General features: G+C 42.0%; 1 protein-coding gene across 1 annotated transcript in view; it reads right to left on the reverse strand.

The window, feature by feature from the left end:
- gabrg3 (gamma-aminobutyric acid type A receptor subunit gamma3) overlaps window positions 1–13,180 on the reverse strand; it is a gene marked incomplete at both ends in the record, with an annotated part of 145,501 nt that overhangs the window by 52,118 nt on the left and 80,203 nt on the right. The window contains one exon of the mRNA XM_080832482.1: window positions 1,320–1,540. Coding sequence (XP_080688608.1) covers window positions 1,320–1,540 — 221 coding nt within the window. The remainder of the gene's footprint in view (window positions 1–1,319; window positions 1,541–13,180) is intronic.

Here is a 13,180-nt window from a genome sequence, read left to right on the forward strand (position 1 = left end):
GTGACACTCTAATATCAAAGTTATTAACAGCTGTGACAGTGACAACTCTACTGTTGTTTTTTTTTAGCAAGTTTATCTAATTTTAACTTTAACTGCCAACATTAAGGAGGAGAGGTGAAAGAAGAAAATGAAGAAGAAGAACAAGCCTACCTTCATAGTCAAAGGAGCTTGTCACTAAAATGGTTTTTGATATTCTTAAACAAATGCGCCATCTGGTTATTTTGTTCACTTGGAAAGTAAAACAATCCAATTAGGCAGACTCCTCTGGTGGTCTCAGGAGAATCAGTCGCACCAACAGTCAAGGCCAAGGAAGAGGATCTCACAGAGGGACAGACCTGAGAGCCGACCCACCAGATGTCTCGTTAAGTACCAATTGGCTTTTTCAGCTTTTTTATTTGCAAGGCATGTTCAGATGTCACCTTTAAAGTGTTTATATCTCATTTACTAGTTTGCCCATCAGATTTACACGACTTGATTTACAACACTAATGATAAGCATGTATGGCTTGGGAGCTGGCCCTGGTCCTGGGAGTGCTATATGACAGCCCCCTATGCAGGGACGTGCACAGGAGGGGTTTAATGTTGCTCGGGCAACTGCCCGTTCGCCCTCCTTGAAGTTGCCCCTCCGAAGGAAATATATATATTTGCGATCAGTGGACGGGGGCGTGGCAGGGGCGGTTAGTGAGAGTTAAAAATGATAGTGGAAAAATTTGCGATCAGGGGACGGGGGCGCAGAGGCGGTGACAAAAATTAACCTGTTGCCCCTTTTTTTCAGGGCAGAGTAACTGCCCTTCAAAATTCCTGTGCAAGTCCCTGCCCCAATTGAGGAGGGGTAACCCAGGGTAATATCTACTGGAGTGGGGTGAGTGACCGCTATCAATCATGCCCATGGGGTTCCTTCTGAACTCTGAACTCAGAAGATATCATTCTTTGTAGGAGTAGTGATAATGTGGAATAACTTGCTGCTGAGCACAGATCAGAAGGATTTTTTTTTAAGTTTGGAGAACAACTGTGTTAGATGCTGCTTTTGAGGAACTTTGAAGAACTCTTTCTCACTAATACGTTTCTGATACATGTACGCTGTTTGTGCATGGTGGTTTGTGGTCTGTGGTAAGAATAAGCAAATAAATCTCACTTTTATTGTGTTATTAGTGGACAATAAAAATGTGGTACAGTAACTATACAATGATATATTTACACACAAACGCACACACACACACACACACACACACACACACACACACACACACACACACACACACACACACACACACACACACACACATGCACACACATACAAACAAAGGTCTGTAAAGTTACCTTAGCGTGTAGAGAATCTTTCCGTCGTTCCATATTCTCAGCAGCTGATTGGGTGTGGTAATCCAGTGTGAGTCTGCATTCTTTGAGTTCCTGAATATGGTGTCTGGCAGCCAAATAAGACCAACCATGTTGCTGTTCAGAGTCAATATTTTCATTGTGCTATTGTATCTTAGCCGGCTGTCTGTCCACGTCTGAGCGAAAATGATGTCGATCTGGTACTCCTGTAATAGAATCAGAAAGGGAGAGATAATCAATAAACGGAGCACTTGTTGTTTGTAGCGAGACAGATGGCACTATACGAATGTGCATTAAAACCCATCAGACACTTAAAACAACAAACAACAACATAAAAGTCCAGACTAGGGCATCGTCTCGTTTGGAATAAAGACAGTAATGTCTATCGATTGCCTGTCAAAACACCTGGAAAAATCCTCGTCTTTTCAGATAATATGTTGAGGCTTCCGTCTGTAACCATCAGCCCTTATTTGTTCACAACACCAGTAGAGAACTCAGGGGAGTACTAATGGGAGATGACAGAACTTGCTTTCCACTACGAGCGGAACACGCTGGAAATCAAACCAACGGATTTCAAACCCATCCATTTGCAAAAACAGGCATCTGCTCCAGGGCTTATCTGAACGAGGACTGCTTAGTATTGAATCATAATGCACTTATGTTCTATCATTTCCTGAACCATTGCAATCACCTCAGATCAGGCACCACCAGACAGCGACAAACATTACCAAATGTTTGCCAATGACACTTTCACCCTAGAGCAGCAAAATTAGGTACACAAGTATCTGTTTACCAGGCCATGTGGAACTAACGTCATATCCTAGTTTAATGTCAATTCCTAGTTTAATGTCAATTCCTAGTTAATCACAGGCGAGCTTAGCTGTCTCATTTCCCCTAAGCTATAAATTTACACCTCTCAAACCACCATTGCTAGCGAGCGTTCCCTGATGTCAAAGTGTTTATTGTCGCATACACCAAATTGCTTCAGCGCAGTGAAATTCTTAGGCCTTGGCAGCCAACATGATTAAGGGGAGGTCATTGGTGTATGTAATGCTCAAAGGGTGAGTGCCAGTACAATCAGTGCACCGCAAAGTGGCAGGCAGAGGATCCCGAGGTTGGTGGCTGTTAACATCTAGAACCCAGACCACTAAATCAAAAATAACTGAACTGCAACAAAAAAAAACACTTTTAGAAACACAAGTAAGTGATTTACTGAAGCTGAGTTAGCCCCAAGGCAGATGTACCCACTATGTACACCATTACAGGAAATTGGACAGATTTGATGGTAATGTACAGTAATTACTTGCAATGGCCATGTACATGTGGTGAAGACAATGACTGTGTTTACTTACAGCAGTTTAACACTGACCACTTCAAAGTCTTCCTACAATTGAATTATGGTTTTGCATTATTGCCCATCTACAAATTAGCCATATGTAGTTATTCCTGCTGAAAATTCCAACCTAAACTCATCCGTTTGTGGATAAGACTGTCCTGTATTATGTCATAATATGGACAAAAGAGATCTGAGGACGTGCTTTACGGGATTTGTTAGGCTACCGATTGAATCCCTTTTCAAACAGTGAACTTTGTGAGTTGTGGGACGCATACATCGCTAACTCTGCATCAGTCCACGGCTGTCAGAGAAGCGTTGCTTTAATAGAATCTTTTCATTCAGGATTTCGGAAGTGGATCCCAGCCAAGCATGCTGATTTGGATAGAGGTCAGGATCAGCTTTTTGTTGCTTTAACAGGGATAACACATTTGAGCGCTTGAGAAGGGAAGACCCAGAGACGGAAAAAAAAGAAAAGAAAAAATGCAATAATGCATCACACAAGTATTTTCCCAGGCCTTGAAACCATTTGAGGATTTAGCGGGCTACAGTGTCCATCCGATCGTACCAATTACACAGATTAGCATAATGGTGCCTGCCTTGAAGCCTGCTCACTGTATGTGACATCCTGCAGCTCGCTTGGTGAAATACCTCCAAAAGAGCCATGTGGTGGAGAGGACCCTGGAGTAGCTCTTAACTCTTTGGTGACTGCCCCAAAATTGACAATTTTTAGTGACTTTTTGTAAATCTTGGATATCTCTGCAAATATTGCACATAACACCATATATTATGATTCATTTTAAAGGGTGATGGATGTAGAATCAATGTAGAATAGATTTTAAAAACAAATTCTCTCAATTTAAATTATTAAACCATAATTTATGCTAATTTATGCAGCGATATTTCTGAAATAAAACACAAAATGTAGGTGTAATCTGCTGTGGTTGCCATCATGTTTAAATTACTGCAATTGTGCAAACGCTAAGTTTTAGTATATATTGTAAGGAATCTTCCTGCCAAGTTTGGAGTCAATTTGACAAAATCTTCATCTCCTTTCATGCATCTATAGGTCGCTGAAAAAAACGGAAAAACATAATTATTTGGAAAAAAACATATTTTTTTCCCCCAAAAAATATATTTTCTGTATCTTGTTGAAACACCAATGTATTTGCCTAAATAGATATAAAACATGTCACTATAGAACATTTGAACAACATGAACAACAGTTATTTGATCAGGTTACTTCAATAAACAAACATGGCATGGAAGGTCAAGAGTGACCTATTTGTGGTAGCCCATACTGTGCCAAAATTGAAAACTACAAAGCTATTACGAGAAATAACAACACAAATGCAAGTATAGAAATATCTAATCATTTATTTTGGTTGATCAAGATACAAAACAAAAGAACTATGAGACAGAAGTGATAGCATTGTATAAAATAATTTGTATCGCGATCTAAATGCGGGACATATGGCACGAACGAATGCATGAATGACACGTCATTCCACGTGGATCCAAAACACTGGAAACACATCGGTTATTTTCAAGAAAACGTCTAATAACTTCCAATAACCCCTTCCAAATAATAATATAATGTTCAAACGTTTAGTGTTACTAAAAAGTATGTATATATTGATGCCGCAAAAAAGCGGAAATTGTAATGTAAGGATAAACAGCGTGTCATTCAGGAGTCAACATAGACGCATCTCACCTCAATTCTTGATCAGATCACAATCATTCATTTACAGATTGTCAAGTTCTTACTCTTCTCCACTGCTCATCCTACCAGTTGAACTATCTGCATCGTTATCCTCTTCATTGTCCGTTTGTAAACAAAGCTGAACAGCTTGATCGAGCGTATACACTTTGCTTGAAAACGCCATATTTGAAATGAAGCGCCGTCAATTATTTTTTCCGGTAAAACGTCTCTAAACCAATGGTATTTGAGATTGGGTACTCAAATAAAATACATCCTTGTGATTGGACAACTGTAAACAACATTTTCAGTACCATGGGAACGAAGATTGAGTGAAATAGAACAAGAATGTAACCAGATACGTGACCAGTCATGAGTGACCGAAATTTGAATGGACAGTATCGTGTTCAGGCACCAGTACTCAGCCCTCCATAAGTGACGTGTTAGCAGAAGCTCAGAGTTTTTTCACATTGAGCTTCTACCAGAGTGGGAACACAGCTGAGATTTGAGCTTCTACCAGAGTGGGAACACGGTGGAGATTTGAGCTTCTACCAGAGTGGGAACACGTGGAGATTTGAGCTTCTACCAGAGTGGGAACACAGCTGAGATTTGAGCTTCTACCAGAGTGGGAACACATCTGAGATTTGAGCTTCTACCAGAGTGGGAACACATCTGAGATTTGAGCTTCTACCACAGTGGGAACACAGCTGAGATTTGAGCTTCTACCACAGTGGGAACACAGCTGAGATTTGAGCTTCTACCAGAGTGGGAACACGGTGGAGATTTGAGCTTCTACCAGAGTGGGAACACGGTGGAGATTTGAGCTTCTACCACAGTGGGAATACAGTGGAGATTTGAGCTTCTACCAGAGTGGAAACACAGATGAGATTTGAGCTTCTACCAGAGTGGGAACACAGCTGAGATTTGAGCTTCTACCAGAGTGGGAACACAGCTGAGATTTGAGCTTCTACCAGAGTGGAAACACAGCTGAGATTTGAGCCATCTGCTCCTCCTCTCCGGCACAACTTACATTTGGGGCGACAGGACTCTCAATGCAAATTGCTTGTCTGTTACCCGTCATACTTGCTGAAGATAGGCCACAGAGACAAGGAAGTACAAAAGTAAGAAAGAAAGAAAGATAGAAAGAAAGAAAGAAAGGGAGCAAGATAAAGAAAGACATGTTGTGCCAAGGACAGCAGTTTTAGTCTCCCCTTTAAAAGCAGATATTTGGATTTTGTAGCCCTCTTCCAGGAGAATTTAGTTTCCTCAAGGGCATTTCAATACAAGGTTCAGTAGTGGATGATGTTTTGTCTTCATTAGCTCGCACCCTGGGTTCCTACTACAAAAATGTTTTATCAATTTCATTACAGTATAGTTGTGCTAATGATCATCATGATGATCTACTGTAGTGCCTGAGCAGGGCTCTTCAGCTAGGTCACATGTGTCAAACTCAAGGCCCGGGGGCCGGATCAGGCCCGACAAGGCATTTAATCTGGCCCGCCAGCTCCTCAGAATGTTGCAAAAAGTTCCATTGATTTGAATGAGCAACGGTGACATTTTATTTGGCTCTCTAATTTTCCCTCAGGATTAATAAAGTATCCATCTTTTTATCTATCAGAGCTTGTCTGCCGTCGCCGCTGGTATGTCGAACACACCGCAAATACGGCAAGTCCCACAATGCACTGTCCCCACGTTGGTAGCATACGTCAATTTAGGGGGCGCTTGCCCCACTGTCCGGCCCTCGACTTACACCCATTTTTTTTATTTCGGCCCTCTGTGTATTTGAGTTTGACACCCCTGAGCTAGGTCATCCTTTTCCTCAGCCTCAGCCCCTCATGGGTAATGGCTGTGGTTTCTCTGGTGAAGTATTTCTCTAAGGGTCTACTCTGACTATAATAGTGTAGATTCTGTACTTTCATCATCCTCTGTATCACTTGGATTGCCTGCTTGAGGAGCTTCCAGGAGTTACCCATAAACTGTTTCACACCGTAGATATTACAACGTCCACAGGCACATTAATCTTTGGTTAGTTAAAAATGTGATGAGAACAAAAGATGAACTTTAATTACTTAATCTGCCCTGTTGTCATTTTAAACTACTTTGTAACCTTTTCCGTTTTTAACTTTGTCCATAAATGCCAGGTATGCGTGGATTATAGATGTCTTTTAATTGAACATGAAATCCCCAACTGCAGATAATGCCAAACGACCAAAATTACTAAGTGTAATTTCCAAATGTAGAGATACATGTGGTTCTGCATATAAGGTCTCTCTGTCCTTTGGAAAGAAAAAAACAATAACTGTATTCGTAAATACAGAGGAAATGATTGACAATCCACGTGGCAGTTTAAGTCCTAATATTTAATATGTACATAAATAAGACCATTCAAATTTCCATTTCAAACGTTCGCCTTGATTAGAACTTCCGGATAGGAAAAGAGGTTTGATTAAAATGTGTGGATGTGTTTGAAAAGGTCCTTGCGTCCTTATGGAAATGCTAGGTACGGACACTAATGGCCTCATTATTCATGCGCCCTTTGATGTTTGGACTCAGCCTTAAAAACGGAGTCCAGCTAATTTACTTCTGCCAGTTCCTCCGTCTGGCCTTTCAGGGGGTTGACCTCACTTGTATTAAAAACAATTGTTGGAACGGATTTCAGTGGACTAATTACAAGCGCTGAAAAACTCTCTGACCATGTTTATGCACATCCAATCAGGTTTAAATCGACATGTCCGTTTGAGTGTCTCAACTGCTTTGGTGCCTTCTCCTCTGGTGTCAGGTAAGGCTGACTTAGGATGACCTTGTCAGGGACGTGTTTACTGAATGCGTTTTTGGTCCATTGCATTTAATGTTTTCCCATGGCAAAATGACAGACGCTAACGTTACTGAAATGCAGTATGTTTTCATACATCAAACCAATCGAGACAGCAAAATGTCTTTCGGCGGGAGTCTTCTGCCCTTTCACCAGCCAGAGCACTTGACAATGAGAAGTCACTCTCTTTTGTTCTGTCCCCACGTTCTGAACCTGAACGTCACATGACCTTTCCCCGTATCACTGAACACCATCTTTTCACCAGCTGTTTTAATGTAGCCGAAGCCAGAGATCAAGGGGTCGTGAGTGCTTAATCGCGCCTTTTGAGTGAAAGAGAAAAAAGATAGACAAGTGAATGAGGACAGCACTTCTCCTCGGGTCAAATAACCATCCAGGGGATAGGAAAATAAACAGAAGTGTGAAGAGCTGAGATAAACAGAACTAATTTGAGCTGAAGCCATTGCAGCTGGGCACAGAAATACGTAGACGGTAAGTAAAGAAGAAAAAATAAAGTCTGCTCTGCTCTTCTTCCTTTTATGATGCTGAACTGACCTTCAGGTTCTCTCCAAGGAGTTCTATTACAGAAGAGAGCATTCCAACTTTGCTGTCTTAACTTTGAAGTAAAAAAACAAAACAAGTTGAAAACCCTGGCCCAGTTATAAGTATAATAAGCCGATATCTAGACTGATACTAGCAGATGCTACTAAACAATGTGTTGTAACAATTTGAGTTTTGAGCCCCAAATCAAAACTGAAGCCAAATCACAAAGTGCTCACCAGTATAGTATATTTTTGGCAGGGCAGGGCAGGGCAGGGCAGGGCAGGGCAGGGCAGGGCAGGGCAGGGCAAGTTTATTTATGTAGTACAATTTATACACATTAATTCAAAGTGCTTTACAGACGAGCAGATAAAGCACCATAGAAGGATAGTGAGGGGTCGGGAGGCACGTAAAGGAGGTCATCTCAAACGCAGGCTGCACTGGTCCTGACAGATTTTTCCAGTGTGCCTGGTGGCCGAGTTTTGTGCCACTAAATGAACACATGATGTGCAACCGGGAGCTGACGGGATCTTCCCAAACAAGCTTCTGCTCCAGTCATGAATACTTCATTCGCTGCAGTCACCCCTCCTGACAGATGTTTTAGAAAGACTGCACATCTTGCCATGTGAGCCACAGGACTTCTTCAAAACTCAGATCACCACATCTCACCACGGTCAGCCCATCAGCTGATGAAATCCTCTGGTTTCAGTAACAGTAAAGTGATTCTATACAGTTGGGGGAATATTCAGTCCAAAATCTTGTTAAAAATCTGCAGAAAGTTAGATTCTATCTTGCAACAACAGCAAGCATGAGTCATTGTTTATCGGGGTGCCCTTTATTTGTTTTTGCTTTCTCTAGAATGTTCTTCTGAAAAATAAAGGCACACACTGCAATAGCTGCACTAGAGTTAATATGTGTGGATATTTGAAACATCATAAATTACCCAAACCTTAGTTTTGAAAAAACCCTAGTGGTATCCTCAGTCTTGAAAATAATGCTATAAACCTAAAGCCCTTTTCATTTACTGTAACAGAATGATGACTATAGGCTATACTTTTATGTTTCAGTGAAATAAACTATAATCTTGCTAATATATTTACACATATTCGCAACCTGAGGCTGTGAAGGTCCATGAAATATGCAACAGAATAAAAGCAGGTAGCAGCGAAGCACTTACAAGCAACTCAGCACTTACAGCAGTGTAGTTCATCAAGATAAGCCCACACTCTGCACGATACACCACCAAAATATCCCCCTTTACTGCAAACTGATAATTTCTACATCCACATATTCAACATGCACTTTGAGATTTGTGCTGTAAACAGGAAGTTCCCTGTTGAGAATGCATATGGAATCAATTTTCTTCCTGAGCATGAAAAAAAGTACTAGTTTGAAAGGCTCTATTACACCCGTAAATATCATACTGATAACAACTGCATTAGGGGTTTAACAAGAAAACAGTATGCAGATTTGTATCTTTAAAACAGCGTGATGATTGACTGAAATAAACAATTAGTGACAAACAAAGAGCAGACCACCACTGAAATAAAAACAAGGAAATTAAGAACAAATGTATTGACCCAATGTACCCATGTACCCTGCATCCGTAAAAACACTTAATGATTTTATGGAACTATTAAATTCTATTTCAGTGGGGAACAGGTTCTATTATTCAGGTTTTTTTTCCATGACTGAAAGCGACATTATTCATTACAGTAAATGGTTTAGCTCCAATTCCAGACAGTAAGGAATCATTTTCCAGCAGATTCCATGCCATTTGAGATGACCAGGTGAGCTCATAAATGATTTCACTTTCCAAAGCCTGCCTGACCACCAGCCTCACTCGCGGCCAGAATGGATTGCCAGGGAAGATCCATCGATACCCAGCAGCGTCCGACATCTTGTCTCATAACCCTATCACGATGACGCTGTGACATGCACAGTGCTTGCCTTTGATTTGTGTGTGGAAGTCTACATGGCATGTGATTTGATGGGGGGTACGCGTCCCCCTGGCATGAATTAAAGTCCTTGTACCATCCATCATCTGTAACAGTGGGATGTCAGATGGCTGTGAAGGGGGAGGGAAGGTGGTAATGGGTGGAGGGGGAAAGTCTACAAGGTCTTTTTGTTCCTCTAAGCATGATGGTGTAAAGACCCTTGGCTCTGACAGATTTGGTGTGTCTCATAATTATGTACTAAAAACAATAAACAATTAAATAATGCATAACAAAAAAAGAGATATGTATGTTGTACCACCTTACCTCTGTAAACCTTACTGTGGCAGAAACATTAAATACTCAAAGCATGCACTTAAAACAACTCAGCAATACAGAGAAGCCCCTTTCTACAAAATGATTTCCATCCATCTGTCCTTGATGGTACTGAAACTGTTATGTGAATAAATCCTAACCCTATAGGCCGTTTGTAAATTGTTGCACGTTCTAAAATCCTGCTCAGTTTTGGTACATTAAGCATTAAAAAAGCATTAAGCATGGGGGAAAAAAGCACGACAATATTCAAATGTCACTTTTTCAAACATTTAGAGAGAAATTCATGTTAATTCAGGCAATAACATTTCCAAGGATAATTTTTGGCAGTAACATAAAGTTGTTAAATAATATGAATCTTTCAACTAAATGTTAATGTTAATGTAAATGTTAATGTAAATGTTTAATGTAAACGTAAATGTAAACGTTAATGTTTAATGTTATATATAAATGTTAAATATAAGTGTTACATGTAACAGTGAGTGACATATGAATATTGTCGTGCTTTTTTCCATATTATAATGCTAAATGTGCCAAAACTGAGAAGGATTTTTAGAATGTGCTACATTTTACAAACGGTGCCCCATATAACCCTCACACCAGTCCCTCACACCAGACCCTAACCCTCACACCAGACCCTAACCCTCACATCAGTCCCTCACAGCAGACCCTAACCCCTTCACTCCAGTCCCTCACAGCAGACCCTAACCCTCACTCCAGTCCCTCACAGCAGACCCTAACCCTCACATCAGTCCCCTCACATCAGACCCTAACCCTCACATCAGTCCCCTCACAGCAGACCCTAACCCTCACATCAGTCCCCTCACAGCAGTCCCCTCACAGATGACACCCCAGTTTCTCCTGTTAAAAAGGCTCCTCTTGTCATAGAGTCCATATTTGTATGTTACATAGAAGATGTCCATGACAGGATGGCATGTATACTGTGTTGCATTCACAGTGTAGCTAAATCAGGACTGCACCACTGCATCAGTGTGCCAGTCTGACATTGCAGAGGAAGGTGTGGTTGTGGTACTCTCTCTCTCCCTCTCTCTCCCTCTCTCTCTCTCTCTCTCCCTCTCTCTCCCTCTCTCTCCATCTCTCTCTCTCCCTCTCTCTCCTCTCTCTCTCTCCATCTCTCTCTCCCTCTCTCCATCTCTCTCTCTCCCCCTCTCTCCATCTCTCTCTCTCCTCTCTCTCTCTCCATCTCTCTCTCCCTCTCTCTCCATCTCTCCCTCTCTCTCCATCTGTCTCTGTCTCTCTCTCTCTCCCTCTATCCAGAGTACATGTGTTGGTGATGCAGGTCTCGCAGTTCAGGAAGCGGCTAAGCTGAGCAGGGAGTGGATAATATTGAGAATGGCATCTGATGCTACAGTAGGAATACCCTAGGAGTCATGGGAGAGAACTCCCCTCACTTTCACTCCAAGAGCCTCTTTCAAGTGAGGGGGAAAGTGCTTACTCAGCTATTTCACTATGAACCCTTCCTCTCCTCCCTTCCTCTCTCCCATCGCCCTCCAACTACCCTTCTCTCTATCCCCCCCTTTCTTTCTATCTCCCCATCTCTATTTTTTTTTACCTTATTCTCTTTTTTTCTTCTCTCGTTCCTCTCTCCTTTATCTATGTGTTTCTCTCTCTGTCCTTCTTTCACCTTCTTCCTCAATGTTTTTTTCTCCATTCTCTGTGACCCCTCTCTGTCCTCCCTCAACTCTCTCTGTCAGTGTCTCTCTCTCAACCCTGCTTAACACATTTCCCCTGCTCTCTCTCTATCGCTCTTTCTCTCGCCAAGGCTCTGTACATCAGCAGCCGTGATGCCAGAGAGGCAGGCTCCTCCCCCTTCAGCTCTCTCTCTCTCTTTAGATGGCGAGGGAGAGAGTGAGAACACACCCCGATTTAAACTAGGGCACCCCTGCGAGGCGTGGCTGTTTTGCCGGATAAATGTTGGCTCTGCGGCAAACGCCCCAAGCCTGCGCCAACCCAAAACCCCGGCCAAAAAGAGATCTAAGGGCCTGATTTACTAACAGGATTGCGCCCATTTCTGGTGTAAAATAGCGGTCGTAAACATAAAACGGTATTTACTAAGGGGGCGCATTTGAGTAGAGTCGCATATTAACGCTTTGGGGGTGTGTACCTGCCAACAGGTGGGATGGCACGAAACGTGGGTGGTAACATTGGCGTAAAGCGCTATTTAATGGGAGGAGTGCGCCTAATGATGGTATCTACTAAACTGCCTGGCGAGCGCACCTCCCTGATTTGCGGGCTAATTCTCCGCCTCATAAAAGCACGTCTTAACCAGGAGACGCATTTCCATTGAGTCTGAAAACGGTGATATGGCAGCAGTTATAAGAGCAAGGCGAAGAAAGAACACAGAGACAGCGCACAGAAATATTTTTTTCAACTCGTATAACACATTTTCAGTTAAGCGAACCACAAATCATTAGACGGTATACAGGTTAACCAGCCACGCAATACTTAAATTACTGGACCAGATCAGAGAGACATCGAACCCTCCACCCAGCGATCACATTCCATTCCATCAGATGTTAAAACTAATTTGCAAATATTGGCCTCCGGATAATTTCAACCAGTTATAGCATCTGCAGTTGGTATACCTCAGCCTTCACTCAGCCAAATATTCACCCAGGTGCTCGACGCACGGCGCACTGGTCAATACATTTCCCCACTGCCATAGCTGAAATTAGAGACATCAAACAGGACTTTTTTTGAAATCGCAAACTTTCCGAACGTAATCGGAACCATTGATTGCACCCACGTCCATATATATTGTAGTGAACCCATGTCCCTTGTAGAAATTATTAATCTCGCCATGTACACATCTATATTGTTATAATAGACAGTTTATGCATTAATGCCACCAATAGCATATTCTTTATAATCGTGTTCTTTTAAACATCTCGCAGCGCACACATTGAATCTGGTTCAGTGATTGAGCGAACGTGAACCAATATATCTACCTCCACTCCACATAAATACCACGGAAAATGCGCAAAAACACTGTGCGTTAATGTGCGAACGCAGATTAAGCAGCGGTCGCATGTTAGTAAATTAGGCCCTATATAGGGCGGAGTAAACACAGTTTGCCCAGCGCAGATTTGGTTTGATAAATACCACGGAAAATGCGCAAAAACACTGTGCGTTAATGTGTGAACGCAGATTAAGCAGCGGTCGCATGTTAGTAAATCA

This window comes from Sprattus sprattus (assembly GCF_963457725.1).
Source record: "Sprattus sprattus genome assembly, chromosome: 2".
In the NCBI taxonomy this organism is placed as follows: Eukaryota; Metazoa; Chordata; class Actinopteri; order Clupeiformes; family Clupeidae; genus Sprattus; species Sprattus sprattus.